The following is a 23,184-nucleotide window of genomic DNA, read 5'->3' as shown; positions in this document are numbered from 1 at the left end:
AAAAAAAAAAAAAAAAAAAAAAGAAGGGAACAAAGATGACTAAAAAAAAAAAAATAAAGATTACATACAGACTTCCTTACTGTTGGCTGGTTCTACCGTAAAACCAGGTGTGGCTGTCGAGATGGAGTGAGCCCGCTTGCCGGGCACTTGGAGTTGTCCGTGGTTGCTCGCTCACCGATGTGAGACACTCTCTACCTGGATCAGGATACATAACTGATTACAAAAAGCGAGTGACTAGTATTGCCTGACACTGGAAGAATGAAAGGAACAAATAATCGGAATGGCAGCATTGGAGAGAAAGTAAGTGTACTTGGTTGAACAGTCCGGCATCACGGTTCAACAAAGAGTGGGACGGCAAAACGGTAACTGATGGCACGATGCACAAATATAAGAACACGAACATGATAGAGCAACGGCTGGCCCAAAACAACGACAGAAGAGAAAACCTCCACCAAGCGCTGCGTCTATTGTGTTTCTCTGTTCCAGGGGCAGCTTGGTTTGTGCTGCCAGAGTAAAGTAGAAGAAAAAAAAAAAAACGCCCTCCAACACTTCTTAATATGCCAATCTAGCCAATGCAAGGGGCTTTGGAGCAATCGACGAACCGAATCGAGGTAGTTTGCTCAATCAACATGCCAAGTGATTGGGGCAGGATAAATTAAGTGACAGGTAATGAGACCTGTCTCTTATCACTATCGGCCGTGTTGTTTGTGTCATGTTTGCCCATAGGGATAGTCAACGGAAAAGCAATCATACATAGGCAGGCTGGGATCTGACCTAAAATGGCGCCAAGGAAACCTATGGCAAAGGGGGTTGGTTCATCTGCAACCCACAAACCCCGCTGAAGTTGCGCAATGCATCTTTGACCCCTTGGCCCAAGCTCAATTGAGTATTGATTGCGCCAAATGACATGTTTTGGTTTTTGCAACGGTCCAGATGGATGCTCTCGAGCCGCAAACCCATCATATGCCAAGATCTGCGTCTGATCCGTCAACCGGGTTCCGGCAAATAGTTGCCCGATCAGTCCGCTTCAAGAGCCGAGGCGGTGCCGAAGCGATACAGCGGTAGAAGCCGGGGACAGTGCTCCGGGTTCGAGTTCAACAATCCAGCCCCTCGCAAGCGAGGCCGCATGTAGCTAAGCTGGCGAGGCGAGAATGCCCGTCCAACAGGATTGATAGCCTACATGCAGCAGGCGGCATAATGTATGTGACTTGGGACGAAGCCAATCAGACGGCGACTGTTCGTCCTGGCAACATCGGAACAGTCGGCGACGAATTAGTTCAGCCCCATTAAACAGGGTAATGGGAAGCGAGACGAAAGTCGACCACTGTAGGTTGGGAGCACAAGGAGAAAGATGAAGGAGACGGGCAATGAAAAAGCCAACAAGTAAGGGTGCACAGACTCGCCGACGGCAAACACGGCTGGGCATGGCCATTTTGGGGTTTTCTTTTTTTTCCTTTCGTCGATTGCAACTTGGGCCGTGGTACTTATCGGGTCTGACAGTCGTTGCTAGTTCAGAACAGAACATCGAGTGCTGACACGAAAGTCACACCGTCGCCGACCCAGTCCCGGAGGCTTCAGCGTACCTGTTTGCTGATGTGTAAGTAGCTTCCACTGCAGCTGCAGCAGAGGAGGCGTGACAGGCGGGGCTGGACTGCCGAGAATAGAGAATTAGCGGCCTGCGGGTAGCCGCACCGAGACAAGGGGCAGTCTGCGACATGTAGAGCTAACTCAAGGCCGATGCTGAACCATCTTCACCTCCTTGACTATGTCATTTGGGACATGCAAATGTTGAAGAGGCACTTTGTGCTGTTGATGGAGGAAATTTGTAGACGATACCAGAGCTATGGGCATGCGGCATCGGTTGGATCGTTGTAACCGCGTGTCGCGTACTGCATTCTTATTCCATTCCTTCAACTTGGAGGTTTATGGTATATATACGCCTTCCAAGTAACTCTGGGCCAAACATTGGATCCGAAGGCCGTTGAGTGAGGGCGGCTTCGGTTAGAAAAGCCGAGGACTTGGTGAACTGAGAAACGGGAGCTCACACAAGAGCACATGGTCGATGGCTGTTGGCAACTAAATGTGGTGGTGTGGCATTTCTCCTCCAGGATTTCCGAGCCCTAAGCAGCTATGGTTTGGTGTGACCCAATGCATTTCGTATTTGCATCAGAGTCGGACTCCAGTTTAGGTCAACAGGGCAAGCAAGCTTGGGTCAACCAGGGGCAGTACGTCGTGAGAGAGGAAAAAAAAGAGAAAAAAAGAAAAACGTCTTGTGTAGCAAGACAAACATGGCTTGTCATGTCAGCTTGTGCCACTCCATGGATCGATTGTGAACCTCGCCAGGCAGATCGGGGTTGTCAAGTTCAATCATTCGAAAGCCTCATCATGCGCTGGTCAACATTTAACCCGTACCGTACTGTACAGATAGGGAGCTGACGGCCGGATACGAGCGTTCGTGACGTGTCTGTAACAAGATACCTCATAGCTTGGTATGGGCAGGTAGGTCGAAGGTGTCTTGTTCCCGTGTTTGCCTGTCGATGGCTGTCTGCTTCCGCCTCTGGAAAAGCGATGAGCCGGCAAATGAGGCGGGTAGGGGGACTGCGTAGATTAGATTCCTGTAACTGGCTGGCTAATTTTACGGGGACATATGTGAGTAGAGGGAGCAGACACGGTGACAGCGCAAAGAAGCCACCAAAATCTGATTTTTTTTTTTTTTTTTTTTTTTTTTTTTTTTTTGCTGTGTATAATGTTGCAGGTGGATTAAATGGCCGACGTCGAAAAATGTTGTTGGATCCTGGTCAAGATGACGAGATTGAAAATGTAGACAACACGTGACGTTGGCTGGTCTGTTACATAAGCTTAACCTCCACTTCGTCTCCCATAAAGTAGTCAACTCGACAGCTGGACACGACAAATTGTCCTTGACAACCAAAAGTCGTGACAACAAAAACAATAAGAATGTTATAATAAACAACAACAACAACAGCAACAACAACAAAATAAAGCCATTTTCAAGTCACAAAAAAGTGCACCCAAAAATGTCTTACGAAGATCTGGCCAGAACCCTCCGCACATATGGCTTCCAACCGGACGCTGATGCCCTCAAATCCGCCTTCTCCCAAGGCCCAGAGGCATCGGAATGGGTGCGCCGCCACCTCATGAGCTCAGAGACGCTGCTTGGTCGCGACGAGCTGGACCAGTACGCAGCCCTGGTCAAATCCGGCGCCGCGGACAGGCTGGCGTCGGAGCTGGAACACGAAGGACGCCAGTGGTCGTCGTCGTCGTCGTCGGCCTCGGCCTCGCAGCAGCACCAGCACCAGCACCAGGGACCTCGCCTTGTCGCCTTGGGTGCCCTCGACGCGGACCTGAGGACCGCCATCGATGAGCTGAACCGCGCCACCGCCGCCGTGACCAGGCAGACCGAGGCGCTGAGGCAGCAGCAGGACGCCCTGGAGCGGCTCTTTGCCCAGGACGCCCGCGCCGCCGACGCCAGGGCAAAGATGGCCGCCGCTCGGGCGCGCAACGCCGCCGCCGAGAGGAGACGACTGGCGGCTGAGGCCGAGGGTCTTGCGCAGACGCTGAGCGGGCGCGTTGTCGAGTTCGAGGGCCGGAGGAACCGCGGCCAGGGAGGAGGTCTGCAACAGACCATCGATGGGCTGCTGAGATCCGACGACAAGCTGCTGGCGAGTCTGCAGAAGCTCGGCTGGGAGCTCGAGGCTGACGATCCGAACGAGCAGGAAGGGGTTGTCAAGGCGAGGGAGACGTGTGCGCGCCTGATCAAGTACACGGTCGAAACACTGCGCACCAGGCTTGACAGGTTATATCTAGAGGCGCTGGAAGAGGAGCATGGAAAAGCGGGGTCGACCGCGGACTCTCAGCGAAGGCGCCAAGTACCCAAAGAGGAAATCGACGAGATGCAAGCAGAGCTGGAGGAGCTGTATACCGAGATCCTCCCCGTGGCCCAGATGTCTGTTGAGCAGCAGTTTCTTGAGCCAGCGGTCCAGTCTCTGGCAGGACGCTCCGCCTCGAACCTGACCCGGTCAGTAGAGGCACTCGACTACGTAAGACAAAAAAAAAAAAAAAAAAAGAAAAAAAAGACATTTCCCTAGTTTTTTTCCTTGAACGTCTCGAATTTTGAGCTTTTGCGCATTTGCTAAGAAAAATCATACCAGGTCGACGCCTGCCTCGACTACCTTCTCCACAACATGACGGCGCTCTCGTCACGCGTCGAGGACCACAAGGCCCACGAGTCAGCCACGGCCACGCTCCTCAGCACCGCCAAAGCCGAACTATCCAGCCAAATCACCACCGCGACGCCGTCAAAAGCCCACGGTCGCACGGCAAGCCTGCCAGCGGCTGCGTCACCCGTCCGGCCCCGGCGCGCCAACACCACAGCAGGCATCATGAACAGCAGCGCCGCGGACCAGCAGGACCAGGAACCCGCCCTCCCGACCCTCCTCCGCACCCTCGCCCTCAACCTCCCCGACGATCCGAGCCGGGACGCCGCCGCGCTGTCCGCCGCGCTGCACGACCGCTCCGCCAAGGCCGCCGACATGGCGCGCAACGTCCAGGCGTCGTTCGAGGGCTCCGTCGCCGCGCACGTGGTCGACGCCGCCGCCGCCGTGTCCAGCCTGCGCGACAGCGTGCTCGCTGAAACGTCCACGGCCCCAACCGCGGGGGCGGACGACTCGCTCGTCGCCCTCACGGACCCCGAGACCGAGAGCTTCGTCTGGATGCTGCAGCAGGAGGTCGCCAAGGTGCGCGGCCGCCTGGCCGACGTCGAGGCCGAGATCAGGGCCCGCGAGGGCGCCGCTGGGAAACCAAGACCCGGCCAGCCGGGTAGGGAGGTGTGCGGGAAGCGGGAAGAGCTCATAAGGCGCTGGGGATCTGCGCGCTGATGGGGCGGTCGTTGGGAAGCGTCAGGTGCAGCAGTGCAGGAACCGCGGGGGGTTGGTTGGGGCCTCAACCCCCCGCAGGCTGCACACGCCAAGCGTTGCGCTCAGTTGCGGCCGTTAACAAATCATCCCTTTTAAGTTTCCGGACTTTTTTTTTTTACCCAACTGCATCGGCTAAACAAAGTCTCCCAGATCAGCAGAACAGACTGTTCGGCTCGTTTTAGCACCCCCATTCGCCTGAAATCACACATATGTAGACGGCTCTTTCAGCTGTGAACGGATTGTCAACATGACGCAAGGTCCACATAGTTAGTCCGGTCTTCCAGCCGATACGCGCATAACATGATAATCTGCGCAAGCAATTGAGCTGAGAAATCTAAACTATCGTCACATCAAAATGGTCCTGCAAAATAACAAAGAAGTAGTAAACAATGGATGAAGACCAAACAAACAAGATCGGAAATCCCAGATATATCTCTCTCTTTTTTTCTCTTTGCCTCACCAACTCCATCTTTTCGCCCAGCTTTGTACACTAACTAACCTGTCATCTCCGGAGCCCGAAACAAAACATCAAACCTAAATATTCACCCATAATGAGTCCAAGTAACTGAGGAATTGTCAGCGGGAAAAATGCTCGCAAGGCCTTTTGTTTGGGAATCTGCATCTTCCCCACTCCCGCCTGAGGAATTCAAGTTTGATTTGCAGGCCAAGACTTCCATACCCCGCAGTTCTTCTGCTAGCTCTCAGTACTGCAATGCCATAGTCGGCTCAATAGCGTTCCGTATTTGATCTGTAAAGGGTTAAAACGCATGTCAGCAACGATCCTTTCTAATTTGGAAAGGCTCCTCGACTGCTCAACGGTGAATTGCCAATGCTTACCTCGCATGCCGCCCAGCGCCTCAAAAGCAGTTCCATAGTTCTCCAGCGTGCCAAGAATGCTCATCAAACCCTGCTGGAGCCTGACAAGCAGGTTGCTGACTAGTGGCCCGCCGTTAGCCCTATCTGCGTTCATGGACTCGACGTTTGCTGGCCCCGGGTACGAGTATGGATATAGCGCCTTGGTCTTTTCGTGCACCATGAGCAGAGAGTAGGCGCACTGCATGGCGCAGCAAGCAAATGATGGCATGGTCCGTGGCGCAACGATGGTCGAGGTCGGGGATAGGTAGAAGACGGGGCTGTCACTAGCGTTTCCGTTCCCCACGGCCCCTGGAGCCGCGCCGTGGTTGCTAGGGAACGGAGGCAATGCTGACGGGTTCGGGTACGGCATCCTGTCGAAATCGGCGGCGATATTGAGCGCAGACCGGAGACAGATCTTTGCGGATTCGTGACTGCTGAAAGGGCACGTAGTCATGACCGAACCCGGCGTGCTGACGCCGACCTCGGATCTGGGGGATGGCATGGACCCCTGCATCGAACTGGCAGCTGGCGACATGTTGGCCTGACTGGCACTATCGGCTGGAGATGTAACCGACGTTGTGGAAGGCGTGGGAGCCCAGGGACTGCAGGAACATGTGTGCCATCGACGAGGTTCCTGGTTCGCATCGTTTCCGTTCTTGGACTTGAGATCGCAGTGTTTTCCAGTAAAAACAGGAAGATCAAAAAATGCACAGTAACGGTGGACTTTGATCCTGGCGCTGTTGAGTTTGATGCGTGACATGCACCTCAGGGTGTGTCCCACCAGCTCCTCTGCAGTGTTGACTGTCGTTGTTGTCATTGGCCGCGTCGCGAAAGCTTCGGACTGTAGGATCAAGGTCTCAAGCATTGTTTCCAGCTCCTGCATTCGTTGGTATATTCTCGACATGTCTCCGTTATCCTTGAGTGTCTTGTTGAGGTCTATCACAAATTGTGTGGCAGATAGAATGGCCTGTTGAGCTTGCACAAAAGTAGGGAAAGCCTGAGGAAGTGTTGGTTAGGGCGTCAGCGGTGTCATGGGGGGGGAGGTGGTGATCACTGAGCATACCTCGGGATCCGATAGGATGACAGGGAATTTCGCCGTGAAGCTTGACGCGAATGGCGCAAATGTTGGCTTCTAAAAATTGTCGTTAGTGGCGTGCCTTCGAGCAAAATCTAGGCGGAAATGAGTGACTTGGAGGAGCCGAAATAACAAATGTTCAAAACGTACCGTGTTGCTGACGATCGAGCCCTGGCAGATACATATATACTACAAAGAGCTGGGTCAGTCGAGGAACAGAGAAAAGTAACGGGAATCTCCGAGGCTGCTGTAACACACCGTCATCCACCACACCCTCCTCCGAGCTTCTGAAAAGCGGTCCTCCTCAGTGCAGTTGTGAAGGTTGAGAGCCATCGCGTCGAAGAAGGCTTGGCCTGCGCGACTCTGCATCTTCCTCAGGTTTCCTCGTTGGCCATATTCGTAGACACTCAATATATCCAGCGCGATGATGTTTTCTAATTCCTGAGGCAAATCGGGGTGAAACAATGATCGGGTCGGCGGAGAAGGCGGTGCTTCGTAGGACAGGGCCTCCTGAGGTATAGTGGATGATTCTGGAATCTCATCCTCCTCCTCGATGTGCTCGATCGCGCTCTGCGCCATGAGTTGCGCATACGTTCGACGGAAGCGCAGCGATTCCGGGGTGGCGTGATTAATATCATTGGCGCATGGTATAAGAGCTAGCACCGCGGAGATGGCGAGCGCTATGGCGGACGTCGGTTCGAAATCGCCTTCAAAGTCTGATGGCTGGTTTTGAAACCTCGCCACAGGGTTGTCCAAGGGGGTTGTGGTTGGTGGGGGAAGAATGGGAAAGTAAGGATGTATATAAACGTAATAGGCATTGAGTCTGACATTGCGGTTAACAGTGACATCTCGCTAGTTAGTCCAGTATGAAGTCATTATGTGGGACATACATTGACACGTTGTCCTTATACGTGCGAACCATTGGCACTGTCGGCACTGGAGGCTGTGGCGACGGACCCAGGCCGGTTTCATTTGCCAAGTAACTTGATGCGTCGTTCATGAACAAGCTATCAAAGATCAAATCACTGTCTGGGTAATAGTCACCGAGCTGCTTGAGACCAGCGCCCGGATCAATATAGCGCTCGATGGAGATGGCTATACCGCACAAATTTCGTCAGTCGATCATGCTGCAGAAGGCAACAAATGCAGCCTCGCCTGGGTCGACTTACGCTCCTGAGGTATTTCAGGTACCTCGGGGAGAGATTGCTGTTGCGCCGCGGATTCGGAATTCTGCTTTGGCTTCTTGCGCACACGGGCGCCGCCACGCTTGCTGGGCATGTAAACGCATTCTCGGCCTTTGGACTGACACTATGCGCCCGTCAGCCCGTCAGTCCATAAATCAACAGGGCTTGATTGAAGCATCCAATGGCAAGCGCTGACGTACACTGGCACATGGGCGGCCACCGTTGCATCTAGTTCGCGAAGCTCTGCTGAAGGGATATCAGTCATGACTGGGACATGAAAAAGGGAGAGGAATGCGTGGCTGAGCAGACGAGGGACAAGATGCGAATGCGGGATCCCATCACAAGCAGACAGATGCAGGAACAGGGCCGATAGGGATTAGAATGTCAATTCGCTCGACTGTGATTATCCCAAAGTAGGGTAACTTACCACGCAAGACAGGCAAGCTTCGCTGGGGGTGTTGCGAACTTCTTTCGAACACCGCCAGGGTGGGCGCCGGGGCCTGACCCGGCATCTGACCCGGACTGGGGCATGGCTTCGGTCATGTTTACCAAAGGCCGAGGGGCCGGGGACAATCACCGGAAGTATGCCAAGACAAACGCCGAGAAAATGACGAGCCTATCGAGGAGGCCAAAGTAACTGCGCGTTGTCGGCCAGCGTCGGAGATGGCAATCTGTGTGAGTGCGCGCGCTCTCTGCGAAAGTGTGTGTGTGTGTGTGACTGCTGATACAATCTGCCGGGGGATCGAGCCGAAGCGGGGCCCCGCGGAATGTGGCCGCCGTTGGAGCAGCTAAAAACAGTAAAAAGAGTCCCAGAAACCTGATCTCGCAACACGCCAGTCCAGCGACCAAACAGACCGGAAACGTGATGATCAATCACCGTGATGCTTTTCAAAGCCCGACAAAAGGCTGTCAGAAAGGCTCTTGAAGGACGAGAGCCAATGACTTGAAATAAATTTCGAAGAGGGATAAGGAAGTCGCAGGGGCGCTGGCTTGACTCGGGCTTCGTTTTGACGTGATGTAGGTTCGGGAGGCCACTGCCATGCTAGGATCAGGCGATTCGTGATATCAAAGGGACCCTTGTCGAACAGTGGACTGTGCACAGTCGCTTCGTGGTCACAGAAAGTCGTTGAAGCGTTGTGACGTGACATGACCTCTTGCGTAAAGCGCCCCACGGGGGTAAATGAAAAATAAAAAATAAAAATAAAAATAAAAAAAAGGTGCAATGGAGCCCGAAAGTCGGCTAAAGAAGCTAGCGTGGTAGGTATCTAGTAAGGTACCTCAGGTACTAGCCTAGTCTAGACCTACGCTTGTGGACTAGACCAGACCTAGCAAGCGATTTGAGTGAAGCTGAGGAAAGTCAGGGGAGGTGTAGCCAGGCCCGCCCAGTAGCTAGCTTACTGATGACTGCGGGGTTCGACGGCCGATAATGATTCCCGATCACCTGACCTGAGTCCGTTTTCCCGGTACCTTATCCTCGTTAGTATCCATCTCTGCTCTGCTATACGGTCGGTGCGCGCTGCAGTGGACCAAATCCGGTCCAGGTCGCGAACCGAGAACCCACTTGGGCCGGTACTCTGACTATGGGCACCTCACCTAACCCATCTTCGGATCCAGAGAAGAGAATGCGATCTACATCATCTATCTTAGCGCGGTGGCAGCACGTGCCAACTGTGATTGATATCTGCAATGGGGTACTAACGTTTTACAAATGGTCAATACAAAAAATTAAATAAAAAAACGCTCATGGCTGCGCGGAAGCTGAATTGCCAAGGTATGCAAGTCAAATCGCTGAGCGGATAATTCCTTTTGAACGCATAACCACAAAGTACGCTATATCAATTTGGTTTCCCTGCATCTTATGCTGCACACCGACGAAGTGCCTAGACTGCCTCGTCAACAAAGCAAGCAAAAGCACTAGTTTGATATGAGCAAAGGCAGAAACGTTGGTCTGGATGGATGAGTCAACGTCTAGGGCGTTGATGCTCTCTCAATCACCAAGCTAATGCTTCGTAATGGGACTGTCAGCAGCGTCTATACTACTTGAGGGAGTTTGAGGGAGAAATATATCCGCAAACTGCAAACACAGTTCGGTGAAAAGCATCAATTCACCACATACCCTTGCCCATCGCCATCGCCCGGAGGACGCCGAGAATCGAAACGCCTACCACGACTAATACTGGTCCAATCAACGTTGCAACACCCGTGAACTTAAACCCGGCAAATCGGACAGTTAGTTCACCCGGCATCGCAAGTATCAATCACGCCTCGATTGCGGCCATTGGTTGGCTCGCCTTCATTCACAGAGTTCGTCTCAAAGCTTCTTTCGACGACAACTGACGTGTGGAAGCTGGGTGAACGCTTGTAGGGATAAAGAACAAAACACTGTCAGCACGGCCAAAAGTATGATGTCTTAAAATACTCGAATGCGACGCACGAAACTGCCTTGCGTACCTACCCACCTTCCTACCCACCTTCCTACCCACCTACCTGCCCACCTACCTGCCCACCTATCTACTTACCTCTGGAACGCCAAGTTACTAACTACCGTGTGGGAAAAGCTGACAGTTTCGATGTTCCTGCAGACTATCACAATCATAGACTATGCGGCAGGTCACGTTACTTAACAATCCAAAGGGCAACGTGCCTGAGTGGTTAAAGGGTATGACTCGAACCCATCACATGATGATGATTAGTAATCATATGACTTCGGTCGCACAGGTTCGAATCCTGTCGTTGTCGAGATAGCATCTCAGCCACCAAAGATGGTAGCCGTTCTTGTTTTTGCCGGCGAAATCCAGATATTGTTGCTCTGTCATCCTTTTTAGCAGGCCTGGTTAAAGCATAGCCTACCACAGTGAAACCAGAGCATTCTGGCTTATACTCCGCAAGCTTGCAGCCGTTTTTTGAGGATCATAAGCGACACGAGTGAGACTTGGATTTGGTTCAATCTGAAGTAGAGTCTAGTCATTTGCAGCCAGTCTATTCCTTTTGCATCAGTGAGTGAGATATATTGGTAGTTATTAATCACCTACTGTAGCAAACTACACATGGCGCCACTTGTGCGTTTTCTCGAAACTTTGATAGCAGAGTCATGGCAGCGATGATGGCAGATGTTATCAGCAGAGACCAGACCTCTAAGGCTAGGGATTCGCCCCAAAAAATTTTACGTCTTACTTGCATCCGATTAATTATTTCTTGCTCGCGTCATTCTTGATCAGCTGGCTGATAAAGTTAAGCTCTTGTGGGATGATGGTTTCTGGACCCATAAGATCACTCTGCATGACTTAGCGGCAAATCTGACTTCATCGAAGAACCCGTGGAATTTTCCAATTCACGTAATCCACTAAACTACTAAGGAAACTTTCTAAACCCACATATGCTAATAATTCCTCCTCAAAAGGCTGGCCATCTTAAACCGCATCTTCGCCGCAAGACTCAATCGCTCGTAGGCAGCCTCCAGCTCCGTGAATTGCATAAACGCCAGCGTACAAAAGAATACCCAGACCTGGGTGAACAAGTCCGCATCTCGAACCCAGTGAACCATATGCTTGTAGTCATCTTTGTGCCTTATCCGTAGCAGTAAGCCAAGAATTGACTGTGCGTAGATAGCGCTCAAATCTGCGTTTTCAGTTGGCTCTTTTGCCGTTTCCAAACAGACTTTCAGTCCATATCTCCACAGCGTAGCGGCGTCATTGTGGTAGCCATCATTCCTGTCAACCTCACTGCTGATGTTGCTGCAGGCGTTATCTTGAGTAGCTTTGTCAAAGAGGTGTTGCAAGGTTGGCAGATTCATGCCAGGTTTGACAGCCAGCCCGGGAAGCAAAATGGCAAGAACAACGTGGAATTCGGGAGCCTGCATGCCGATCACACCAGCTTGGTCGGTGACGACAGCTCGGGCAATGCAGGAGAACTCTTCCTTCAGCGCCGGCCATTGAAGCAGAGCACCGACGCGGCCTAGTGAAAGCGGGCTTGGATGGTGTGGGAGCCCTACAGAGGCAGCCAAGACTTGATGACGCCGTGCTTGGCCAATCTTTGGCCGACACTCGGGTTGAAGGGCCGCAACGACCTCGCAAGGAAGGCTTGTGGGGAGTTGAGTATAGGTATGCATGGCTGCGCTTGGCAAAGTGTTGCGATATCCGTGAGATGCTTTTTGAATATATGTGGCCGCCACCATAAAGAGCTAACTCGTGATATGTTTTGAGTTGGTAACTTATCAGGTCTCCGAAACTAACACTCTCTGTAAACAATCATAGGATATATCGGGGCTCTCAGTCTCTAAATATAATGCGATTCACTATCCTGCTAGAACAAAGAAGGTGAATCTATCAGACGAATGAACAATTCATAGACCATGCCAATAACAAAGAAGGAGACTGCATCCTGTTGGTGGCTTTTTCGTCTTTGTTTTCAGCTGCAGTTTCCATGGTCACAACTGACAAAGGGGAAAACAAACGGCAGTAAAACCATTGAACGGTGTTCTTAATTCCGGGGCCGGCATACTAGTCCCAGAAGCAACTGGAAGTACAAAGCGGTTCAAGTTAAGCCTGCGAACCACGGGCCTCGCCCTCGTCTACCGGGAGACTTAACCCGTTATCTTCCCAAAGGCTCCTTCCACTGGCCCCAGGCGTGCGATCAAAAGCAACTCGCGAGGTCGAATGGGTCACAAACTGTCATTGTAAACGAATGTTTGTCACTCCAGCCGGGCCCCTCAAGCTCAGTCTGCCCATATTGCGCCAGGTAGATCTTGTTGTCTGACGACAGGAACCGACCCGGATAGAAGAGGTTGAAGACAGCAATGGCTGACAGCATAAAGGTCGCCTCGAAGACACAAAAGCACCACTCGTATAACACGACCGCCGGAGTGTCACGCGCCTGCGGACAGGCATCGGAAGCGGTGCCTGTTAGATCCTCGAATGCAAAGTGTTCCACAGCTCTAAATACGGTCCTGGCTGTGATGAAACCCATGCTGACATAGAGCGTGACGAGAGGGATCGTGCCTTTGCGATTGCGGATCCCACGGTTCAGGCAACGGTGATGGACAAACCCAGCCAGGCCGACAAAGATGGCAACAAATCAAATATGCAGAATCAAGGAAGCTTTCATCAACTCATGGCCCTCCGCAACGTACTTGGCTGTTTTTTTAGGTGTCATTGAGTTTCAATGAGCGTGCCGACTATGCATGAACAGAAGAGAAATGTTGACAGCACGCGGCCCGGGTGTATTGGCAAAAGGTACGGAATGTACTGTAGTAGAGGATGCGACCGAGTAGGTGGAAGTTTGCGAGCTCGAGAATTGGACTTTTGATTTTGGGATAAGAATTAATCAACCTGGCCTTGCCCGGAGCCCCGCAAGGAGCTCCTGTCAGAAAGGGTTGAAGAATAGTCACGCGGTGGCATAAATAATGAACTGTGCAGCGATGAAAGTATTGGCGTGAGTGTAGCCGAAAGAACAGAAGATTCGCAATGCAAATCCAGATGTGAACAACAGGCTAAAAACACTAGCCAACCTGTGTAGGCCCAGCTTCTGGACCGTCTATAATCAAAATATCAGTACATTGGTAATCATTACCAATGACCCAAAGAGAATCGAGGAGCAGATCTTGACACACTGGGCTTGCTAAGTGTGCAAAAGGCACAAGATGGCATATGCTACCATGAAAAAAGCAGGTGACTGTGTGTTACGCACGTAAAAGAACAGGATTTTAGGAGCTGGAGTCAAGTTAATCTATATCAGCATAGGATCTATGATCTATGCGCTATCCGCTGGCTATAAGTGAACTTGGCCTCGAAAAATCTTTGGTGATTGCCCTACCTTGCCTGTCTTCAGACATGGTGCCCAATTATGGTCAAAAAGGGATATTGCCTGATGAAGAAGCAGGTTTAGCGATCTAACATTGAAGGAGGAAAGAATCGTTGGGGTAATTATCACGAGCATCGTTATACTTCAATCAAATACTAATATCAAAGATGTTGCCTCTCCATCCTAATCCCTAGCTTTATCCGCTACCTTTTGAACCAAGCCATAATAGTCGACTTACAACCCTCAATCCATAGAGCGGATGGACCTTTGCGATATATGGCCCCACCCTGAATAAAAAACGCATGTTTGCTATTTTTTGCTCATTTTTTTCGTACGAAGCAAAACATATCCGTATTATACCCACCAATGTGGCGCCGCTAGTCTGACGTATTGACGACAAGCGGTGCAGAGCCAGTGATGAGGAATGACACAGCCACGTAGAAAATTTGCATACAATACCCTTGACTACTCACCACCCCTCGACGCAGCCAGTAATACAGCATCCGTTTGCGTGATTCAATTGAAGATGATTGCGTGGAGGAGTCCTGGGATATTCGCCGCCTTGTTGTTTTTAGATTCATTTTCGTCATAACCAATGGAAATGCATGAAGATTATGCGTCTACAAGATGGCAGGAATGGTTGAGAACTCTTCGACCAAATTGCTGGTCTAGAATATCGTATCGCACATTACTGTTTTTCTGGTTGGGCTGAATGACTCTGGCGACTACCAGAGCACATTATACGCATTTGATTATGTGGCAATCAATTTGTCAACCTCCATGGTTCCGGCAAGAAAGCCCTGTCGGTAGGAGACAAAGCATCACCGCCATATGACTACGGAAATCTGTACACATTTGGGATACTTGGGTGCATTCTGTTGTGAAATTTTCTCAATGTCTTGACTGGTCCCTGGCAAGTCTGGGCAAGCTAGGTGAGGTGGGGCAGGTCAGAATCGTGCAAAATAACCTGGCGCTGAGCACGACGAGATTGAATTGCACAATCGTAGCACGTGATTGACAGACTATTTTCAATCAACTGACAAAGCGGCGAATCTGAGCCGAGGGCAAGCGGGGCAGCTGCCAGGTTAGCTTCGGCTTTGGTCGCGACGCGGGGCAAATTTCTGGTAGAAAAGGCCAGTTACCAAAGAGGTACCAGTTACGTACTCAGGATCCATTGGAATGGACATGGCTTGATTTTTTTTTTTTTTTTTTTTTCTCTACCTACATTTGCATTTCGCATAGTTAATTTTTCGACATCCCCTCAGCCTTGAATTTCTTTGCTGACCAGTCTAGACGGCTGTGAAAAAAGAGCTGCCAAAGACACCCCCAAAGTAATCCCATCTTTCCCAGCAATCGAATCATCCGACCAAACAAGATAATCGTACACTGCCACTCAATCGTGGTCGACACAAAAATCTCAAGGATGGCTGCCAACACCATGGCCGCGCGGGGCGCACAGAGTGTGACTGAGTCGGCCACCGACCTCATCGGAAACACGCCCTTGGTGCGGCTCAACAAGATTCCACAGTCGCTGGGGATCAAGGCTCAGGTCTTCGGGAAATTGGAGCTTATGAACACGGGTGGCAGCGTCAAGGACAGGATAGCTCTGCGCATGATCGAGGAGGCCGAAAAGGAAGGCAGGATCAAGCCCGGCGATACACTGATTGAGCCCACAAGCGGCAACACGTAAGTCCTGACCGCTTCCGGTCCCTGTTCCTTAGCCAGCTGCCACGCGACATGGCGCTAACTACCGATAGCGGTATCGGCCTGGCCCTCGTCGGCGCCGTCAAGGGCTACAAAACCATCATCACGCTTCCCGAGAAGATGTCGGCCGAAAAGGTTTCGGTTCTCAAGGCTCTCGGTGCCACTATCATTCGAACACCCACACAAGCAGCCTGGGACGCTCCCGAATCGCACATCGGGGTGGCAAAACGCCTGCTCAAGGAGATCCCCAACTCGCACATCCTTGACCAGTACTCGAACCCTAACAACCCGCTTGCACACGAGTACGGAACGGCAGAGGAAATCTGGGCTCAGACCGGCGGAAAGATCACCGCCGTGGTTGCAGGCGCTGGCACGGGTGGCACCATCTCTGGCCTCGCAAGGGGACTGAGGAAACACTCAAAGACGGTCAAGGTCATCGCCGCGGATCCCATCGGCAGTATTCTTGCCTTGCCCGAAAACTTGAACGAAAATGGACTCAACGAGCCGTACAAAGTCGAGGGTATCGGCTACGACTTCATCCCCGAGGTTCTGGACCGCGAGTTGGTAGACAAGTGGTACAAGACTGAAGACCGCGAGTCATTCATGTACGCTCGCCGTTTGATCGCCGAGGAGGGCTTGCTCGTCGGAGGCTCATCGGGTTCGGCCATGGCGGCCATGGTTCGGGCCGTCAAGGATCTGAATCTGGGCGAGGACGACGTTGTGGTTGTCGTTCTCCCGGACAGCATCCGCAGCTACCTCTCCAAGTTTGCTGACGATGACTGGCTGGCCGCGAACGACCTCCTGCCTCCCACTCCCGACAGCAGCGTGGATGGTGACACGCTCGACAGCCCTGCAGTTGCCGAAGCCCAGGCTATGCACAAGTCCCGGACGCGAAGGGCCAGCAACCCCTACGGTGGAGCGACGGTTCGGTCACTGCGCCTCAAGCCCGTGACGTCGGTGCTTGCAGACAGCAAGTGCTCCGAGGCTATTGAGACGATGCGCGACAAGGGCTTTGACCAGCTGCCTGTGGTGCGCGACAACAAGCTCGTCGGACTGGTCACGCTCGGAAACATGCTAAGCTACGTTTCTCGCGGCCGCGTCAAGACCAACAGTCCCGTCAGCGATGTCATGTTCGACTTTGGCCGGCTTGACGAGGTTATCACGGATCCTCGCGATGTTGAAGGCGCGGCCATGAACTCGTCCGCGCACGGCCGCAAGAAGCGCAACTTTGTCGAGATCACCATGAACACCCCCCTCGACGTGCTCAGCAAGTTCCTCGAATGGAACAGCGCTGCCATCGTCACCGAGAAGAGCGGCGAAGTGTCCAAGCCCGTGGCTGTTGTCACAAAGGTCGACCTCCTGACCTGGATGATGAAGGAGCTGAAGGCTTAGAGTGCTGGGAGCTCTGAGATTTCGAGAGGCCTAGCCAAAGTGGGCGCAGTCACTGTTTTGCCTTGATTGACTTTGGAGTGTGTTTATGTTTTTTTTTTTCTTACTCGTCCTTACTTTTCTCTCATCTGTTTCTTTTTATGAATTTTATTATCTATTGCACTAGAGGGCGACAAACTTGCAACGAGACACGATTTAACACGAAGTCATGGAAGGTATATCGGCGCATATTGGGAGCTTGGCAGGCATAGATAGATAGGCGTATATAGTAGACTCAACATCTACGAGCACAATACAATATCAACAGCGGCACGTTTGCGCGAATTGCTTGTTTCCCCCGGGTGGGGTTTCATTAGTTTGATGTAATCTTAGTCAGGGATTATATATGCTGAAGAGTCTCGACGCGGTGAGATTCAACTGCCAGCAAAACTCAGATTTGATCCGCAATCCACTCCCACCACTTGTCCACACCAGGTCCGTCGCCCTCGACGTTGCCTGCCAATACGTCGACCTCAATATCAAACTCCCTCATCTGACTAAACGTGAACTTTTCACTTCCGTACTGCCCAAGCCAGTCGTCACCCTCCTCAGCACCGGCGTCAATATCATCGGCACCGACGCCGGAGTCCAAAAGGCCTCGGCTCCTCGTCGAACGAATCCTCCCGAGCTCCGCCTCGAGGTTGCTCTTGACAAGCACGGCCGGCAGGGCCGTGAACAGATCCATCTTGTTGGCGGCGATGAGCACAGGCACGCTGTCGGGCGCGCGGCTCGACGTGGTCTTGCCCGTTCGCCTCTGCAGCCTGATGAGGACGTCGTACAGGAAAGCAGCGGCGTCGGCGAGCGCTTCGGGCTCCGAGAGCGCAGCGGCGTCGACGACGAAGACGACGGCGCGGATCTTGTCGGCCGTCGCGGCCTCGACGCGCCCCAGGGCCGCGCCGCGAAGCTTGCCGTGACCGGGGGTGTCTTGGACGAGGAAGTTGGACGCCTCGGCACCGAGCGCGTCGAGGTCGTCGCGGAAGCTCGTCGCGCGCTGCTTGGCGTCGCCGGACCGGCTCGCCACGGACAGCTCGACGCTGTGCGGGAGCTGCGTTGGGTGCGTGCCGACGCTGCTGCCGCGGCGCTCAAACAGGGCCACGAGGGACGTCTTGCCGGCGCCCGAGGGCCCGGCCAGTAGGACCGTGGGCAGGGCAATGTGCTGCGTCGTCCGGGTAAGGATCAGGTGCAGGACGGCGGGGAAGATGACGACGAAGAGGATGCCGCAGACGAGGACCGGGGTCGACGGCGAGTGGGCCTGCTCCAGGAGGAGGCCAAGGAGCTCCTGAAAATTCATGGTGGCGTTCGTGGACTGTTTGGGGGGCTGGCGAACAGTATCGGGAGGGCTTGTCGTTTGCGAATGGCCCGAGTGACGAAAAGGCCAGTTTTCGGCAGTTTTCCGAAACTTGGAAATGCTGCGACTGACGGCAGCACTTTTTTTTGTTTTGTATCAGTCGGTCAAGCGGCCGCGCGAAACCGAATAAAATATTACCCGTACCCGTTCGTTGGCTGGTTCTGCTGTCATTTGGTAATGCGTTAATTAGAGCTGCCACGAAATCCCGACGTTTTGGAGAAGTAGGTTTGTTTCCAAAGTGGCACGCAACGACGCCAAGGAAATTCTACTTCCAAGGGTCCATCGGAAAAAGGTCTGCCCAATCAGAGACGACTCATCTGGAAACTTGTGGGGAAAACCCTTGCTTCCCCTTGCTAGCGTAACAGTTGGACAGCTTTGCCCCCCCAGCAAACTCTAGCGGGCGTCGTCAGCCTTGCGAGCTTGCCAGCAAATAAAACAACTTTTTTAGGTTCGACGTGAACCAACGCGGCCTCGGCGCGACGTTAACTAAGCAAGTACCTTGGCCTTGGATTCGGTCAATTTTAGTTGTTGTCATGCTCCTCAGCATTGTGCGATTTTTCGTTTTCGACAACACGTTCTCGACATAACTCGTCGCTCGTCCCTGCGACCCCTTTGTCGGATGACTAGAAGTCACGACTATTGAATCTGATCGCGGACTCAACCCCTTTTCCACCGAGTCGATCCGAGTCCGAGTCCGAGTCCTTGCGCGAGGGCAGCAACAGCGACGCATCCGAGTGCCCATTTGGCGGTGACGAGAGACGAAGTCAAGACTCATAGAGATTGAAGACAACAGCATCGTTTTTTTTTTTTTTTTTTTTCCTCTGCTAGACTAAAGTCGCCCGCGTCGCGCGAGCGAGCGCCAACGACAATATGACACAAAACGGCACCTCAGTGCCAGGACCACAACCACCAAGTAAAGCCAGCGCTGCAGAGCCCAAGCTCAACAACGAAATGGAGATGGGTAGCATGCCCGGAGGCAAGCCGGTCGAGAATGACATAATGCAGCTCGCGCGGATAGGCGACATCCCGGCAATGGAGAAGTTGTTTGAGACGGGCGAGTACGATGCGACATATTCCGACGACGAAGGCATCACGCCGTTGCATGTATGCTGTCCTCCCCTTCAGCTGACCTATAATCAAACTCGTACTTTTTCTGACTGTATCATACCCCCTCATGCAGTGGGCAGCAATCAACAACCAATACGCCATGTGCAAGTTCTTGATAGAAAAGGGTGCGCCAATAAACAAGAAAGGCGGCGATTCGGTGGCGACGCCGCTGCAGTGGGCCGCTCAACGTTGCCATTACTATACCGTACACCTTCTTCTCCAGCACGGCGCCGATCCGCTCGCTACCGACGCGCAAGGCTATAACACACTACACATTAGCACCTTCAACGGCAACGTCCTGCTACTCGTGCTGCTTCTGCATCAGGGAATCCCGGTCGATGTCGCCGACTCTTACGGCCACACGGGCCTCATGTGGTCCGCCTACAAGGGCTTTCCTGCCTGTGTGGACGTCTTCCTCCGATGGGGCGCCTCAGTCCACGCTCGCGACGAACAGGGCTTCACGGCCTTGCACTGGGCCCTCGTGAAGGGCAGCCCTGGGTGCGTGCAGAAGATTGTCGAGTACGGCGCCGACCGGTTTGCGAAGACCGAGACGGGCAAGACCCCAGCCTTGACGGCCCAGGAGCTCAACACGACGGTGGCCTGGCGGCGCGCCCTGCGCGAGTGCGGATATGATGAGGACGGAAACGCCATCACACCCCAGTGGCCTGGCGCCTCATACCTCCTAAAGGACAAGAAGGGCTTCGTGAACAAATTCCTGTTCCTGTGGCCTTTCCTGCTCGTCTGGATGATGTTCCACATCCTGGCGGCAATGCCCATATATCTTGCTATAATCGTTGGAGCGGTCGTGGTCTTTGCGGTTCAATGGGTCGCGCAGAACGTACTGCAACATGCGCCATCTGAAATGCGGTCATTTCAACGAACAGTAAGTCCAACAACGTGGAGGTCACTTTTATTTGCGCCCAATCGATGTGACCTCTTGCTGATCTGATTCACTTTCCCCCTCTTCTAGCCGTGGTTGGCAGGTATATTTGCTGCGTCCCTCTTTTGGACATGTTGGAACTGGCTGTTCACACTCATGCCGTCCACAACGCTTTATGCTGGTGAGTAACCCGATCGTCTAGCAAGTGCATTGTGGAGAGAACCACTTTTAACACTATTCATTTTAGCTCCTGGGCAAACAATGTATTTCCTCAACTTCATGTTTCTCGTTTTTGCATCCTTGACCGCGTTCTTCTATACCTCGTGTATGATGGACGACCCGGGATTCGTGCCCAAGATGAACGGCATTGCGGAGCAAAAGGCCGTCATCGATGAGCTCATTGGGCTCTGGAAGTTTGACGAGGCCAACTTTTGCGTTACGTGCATGATCAGGACGCCTCTGAGAAGCAAGCACTGCAGGAGGTGTCAGCGCTGTGTGGCCAAGCATGACCAGTAAGTACCTGCCTATCAGCTACAAGGATGCAATAAACACAACAGGGAGATCTCTTTGCTGACCAATCTCAATCCTTCAGCCATTGCCCTTGGGTTTACAACTGTATCGGCAACAACAACCATCGCCAGTTCTTTCTGTACTTGATAACGATGTCCTGTGCTATCATTACGTTTGACTTTATCTTGTATCAATGTAAGATGCCATCATTGCTTGTCTTTTCGCAAGTGGTTTGGCCTACCCAACCAATACAAATTACTGACCATCACCCCAGATCTCACAACCGTCTCAAAGAACGCATCCGACCAATGCAACATCTTGGCGCCATCCTTATGCAAAGTGATCAACGCAGACGCATTCACACTCATCGTCGGCATCTGGGCTACTTTGCAGCTGACGTGGGTGAGCATGCTCATGTTTGTGCAGTTCCTCCAGGTCTCGCGCGCCATGACAACGTACGAGAACATGTTTGGCATCGACCACCGCAGCAGCGGCGTGGCAGCCCTCAACTCGGCATTTACGTCCACGGGGGCTCCTCTGGACCCTACCACCGGAGTGCCTCCCAGCGGCAGCACCGGAGCGGCCGCCGCAGGAGCGGAAGGCGGCCACGGCCACGGCCACGGTCACAAGCACAAGCATGGCGGCTGCCTCAAGCAGTGGGGACGCATGCTTGGCGTGGACGCTTTCATCGAGACGGCAACGGGCCGCGGCGCGGCAGCCGGTGGTGACAACAAGAAGAAGCGGCGCAAAAACCCTTACTCGCGCGGTTGTGCCACCAACTGCCGGGACTTTTGGTGCGATCCGGCGCCGGTCTTTGGGCGCCGCGAGACGGGTGCGGGTATGCTGGGCGGACAAGTAGTCAACTGGACCCAAGTATACGAAAGCCCCGCGGCGATGCCATCGACAGTCGGGGGCAGAAGGAGAGGTGGCTACGAGGCGGTCGCCGGTGAGGAGGTGTGAGTGGACACTTGGGCGGCGGCTGAATGTTGATGATGGAGTGTGGGTTATGCCTTTGGATGAGCTGATCTTGGAGCGCTTTTAATGTGTTACTAGGGTTTTTGGGGACACGCGTTTAATGCATTGCGAACTATAGACGAGAGCTTGTCTGGGTTGACAGCGCGCGATGTTGTGATTCTAGATTCCGAGGTTGGAAAGTGGTACATTACACAATCTCTAAATGAGTCGTGAGGGCTTCTGCGCCCAAGACGTAAGATTTCATATCCTTACGGGAGAAGCTATCACGGCTGTTAATTCATTTCCAAGTCGGTTGCTCTAGGTTTTGCCCCGATGAAGCAAGGCTGCTTGTTCCTCGAGGTCGCATAGTCAACTTGTCTGGCTAGACTCCTTCCAGTTAGTCGAATCTTAGCTGCTTGAGATAGTCAAGATTGTTGTGTTGTTACCCACATTCTTCAACTGACAGTTTCACTAAAAGTCTCACCCTGGCCCAAGGGTTTAAAATGCTGTCAACAAATTCAAATGATAGTTTCTACACGAGTCGCTAAAGATGTATTTTGATGTTCAATTTAAAGTTGCCGGCCCATAATTGTGTCTAGCCCATTCCGCCGCCTCCGGGCCCCACCACTTATTCGATCGGGGGTACTAAAATTCAGTGTCTGCAACTCCAGCATCTCCGGCGACTATTTAATTAGGCTGCTTAACTAACTGTCTCTGGAAGTTTGAGTTGGGTGTCGAGGACTAAATAAAGATTACTAGTGGCCATTCCGAGTTTATTGCTACGATGAAAATCAAAGAACACAGTAGACATTGATCAAGTTATGCAGGATGACGTATTTTCACTTTCTTTTTTTTTATTTCCTCTTGGAAGAAAAAAATAAAAACAACAAAAAGTCAAGACGAGAATACCCTGCGTGCAGTTGCGCTCCTGGCCCGGTCCCCGTTTGTCACGCCACAAGGGCAAACTCGCCATGCATGCGAACCCTCCGTCAACAATGCGTCTGACGAATTCACGGTTCATTTTATACTGGAACTTACTCATGCGGAGGCGAGTAGACGTACGCCTCCAGCCCATCAGGGTGCGAGAAGAGACTCCGAGCAGAAGTGCCGACGACTGTTTTGGGAGGTGAACCGTGACACGGATCGAATAAGGGGTCTGTGGAAGGGGGGGTTGACCGGTGTTGCGGTCGAGATATATCCTGTGGCCTGTTCCTAGAGGTAAGGGTAGAATTAGGGGTAAAGCAACTCGTCTGAATCTGAACTGGGGTCTTGATGACTGGGGTTGGATTATCAGGGATTCCTAGGCAGGCAGTCAGTGAGCTGGATAAAGGTTAATTGCTGCTAAGAAACCCTAGTGTAAGAAGAATGACTTCAAAGTATAGCACAGATATATATAACGACAG

The 23,184-nt window shown here is 52.5% G+C and overlaps 9 protein-coding genes across 9 annotated transcripts; 5 read left to right on the top strand and 4 right to left on the bottom strand.

The window, feature by feature from the left end:
* Window positions 1-280: 280 nt before the first annotated feature.
* PpBr36_02264 (uncharacterized protein) lies at window positions 281-515 on the top strand (the record flags this gene model as incomplete). The annotated part of the gene is made up of 2 exons (XM_029889446.1): window positions 281-300; window positions 323-515. 2 exons carry the CDS (start codon window positions 281-283, stop codon window positions 513-515), a joined length of 213 nt encoding a protein of 70 aa, XP_029752814.1.
* Window positions 516-3,038: 2,523 nt separating this feature from the next.
* PpBr36_02263 (uncharacterized protein) lies at window positions 3,039-4,898 on the top strand (the record flags this gene model as incomplete). The annotated part of the gene is made up of 2 exons (XM_029889445.1): window positions 3,039-4,061; window positions 4,173-4,898. The coding sequence occupies 2 exons, from the start codon at window positions 3,039-3,041 to the stop codon at window positions 4,896-4,898; spliced, it is 1,749 nt and encodes a 582-aa protein (XP_029752813.1).
* Window positions 4,362-5,443, bottom strand: PpBr36_02262 (uncharacterized protein; the record flags this gene model as incomplete). Its single annotated transcript, XM_029889444.1, has 2 exons — window positions 4,362-4,894; window positions 5,437-5,443. 2 exons carry the CDS (start codon window positions 5,441-5,443, stop codon window positions 4,362-4,364), a joined length of 540 nt encoding a protein of 179 aa, XP_029752812.1.
* Window positions 5,444-5,638: 195 nt separating this feature from the next.
* PpBr36_02261 (uncharacterized protein) lies at window positions 5,639-8,594 on the bottom strand (the record flags this gene model as incomplete). The annotated part of the gene is made up of 9 exons (XM_029889443.1): window positions 5,639-5,685; window positions 5,775-6,789; window positions 6,856-6,924; window positions 7,018-7,056; window positions 7,126-7,690; window positions 7,758-7,962; window positions 8,037-8,175; window positions 8,252-8,297; window positions 8,479-8,594. The coding sequence occupies 9 exons, from the start codon at window positions 8,592-8,594 to the stop codon at window positions 5,639-5,641; spliced, it is 2,241 nt and encodes a 746-aa protein (XP_029752811.1).
* A 2,833-nt stretch (window positions 8,595-11,427) lies between these two features.
* PpBr36_02260 (uncharacterized protein) lies at window positions 11,428-12,009 on the top strand (the record flags this gene model as incomplete). The annotated part of the gene is made up of 2 exons (XM_029889442.1): window positions 11,428-11,496; window positions 11,731-12,009. The coding sequence occupies 2 exons, from the start codon at window positions 11,428-11,430 to the stop codon at window positions 12,007-12,009; spliced, it is 348 nt and encodes a 115-aa protein (XP_029753360.1).
* On the bottom strand, window positions 11,431-13,046 carry PpBr36_02259 (uncharacterized protein; the record flags this gene model as incomplete). Its single annotated transcript, XM_029889441.1, has 2 exons — window positions 12,720-13,046; window positions 11,431-12,231 (listed from the first exon to the last, which is right to left on the bottom strand). The coding sequence occupies exons 1-2, from the start codon at window positions 13,014-13,016 to the stop codon at window positions 11,431-11,433; spliced, it is 1,098 nt and encodes a 365-aa protein (XP_029753794.1). The 5' UTR covers window positions 13,017-13,046.
* A 2,227-nt stretch (window positions 13,047-15,273) lies between these two features.
* PpBr36_02258 (uncharacterized protein) lies at window positions 15,274-16,946 on the top strand (the record flags this gene model as incomplete). The annotated part of the gene is made up of 2 exons (XM_029889440.1): window positions 15,274-15,536; window positions 15,608-16,946. The coding sequence occupies 2 exons, from the start codon at window positions 15,274-15,276 to the stop codon at window positions 16,944-16,946; spliced, it is 1,602 nt and encodes a 533-aa protein (XP_029753795.1).
* A 427-nt stretch (window positions 16,947-17,373) lies between these two features.
* Window positions 17,374-18,273, bottom strand: PpBr36_02257 (uncharacterized protein; the record flags this gene model as incomplete). The annotated part of the gene is made up of 1 exon (XM_029889439.1): window positions 17,374-18,273. The coding sequence occupies one exon, from the start codon at window positions 18,271-18,273 to the stop codon at window positions 17,374-17,376; it is 900 nt and encodes a 299-aa protein (XP_029753802.1).
* A 927-nt stretch (window positions 18,274-19,200) lies between these two features.
* Window positions 19,201-21,787, top strand: PpBr36_02256 (uncharacterized protein; the record flags this gene model as incomplete). Its single annotated transcript, XM_029889438.1, has 6 exons — window positions 19,201-19,434; window positions 19,511-20,320; window positions 20,408-20,498; window positions 20,565-20,829; window positions 20,910-21,022; window positions 21,102-21,787. The coding sequence occupies 6 exons, from the start codon at window positions 19,201-19,203 to the stop codon at window positions 21,785-21,787; spliced, it is 2,199 nt and encodes a 732-aa protein (XP_029753803.1).
* Between the last annotated feature and the right edge of the window lie 1,397 nt (window positions 21,788-23,184).

This window comes from Pyricularia pennisetigena, chromosome 3 (assembly GCF_004337985.1).
Source record: "Pyricularia pennisetigena strain Br36 chromosome 3, whole genome shotgun sequence".
NCBI classification, from domain to species: domain Eukaryota; kingdom Fungi; phylum Ascomycota; class Sordariomycetes; order Magnaporthales; family Pyriculariaceae; genus Pyricularia; species Pyricularia pennisetigena.
The sequence above is the reverse complement of the archived record's forward strand: the minus strand, read 5'-3'. Positions and strand labels throughout refer to the sequence as shown.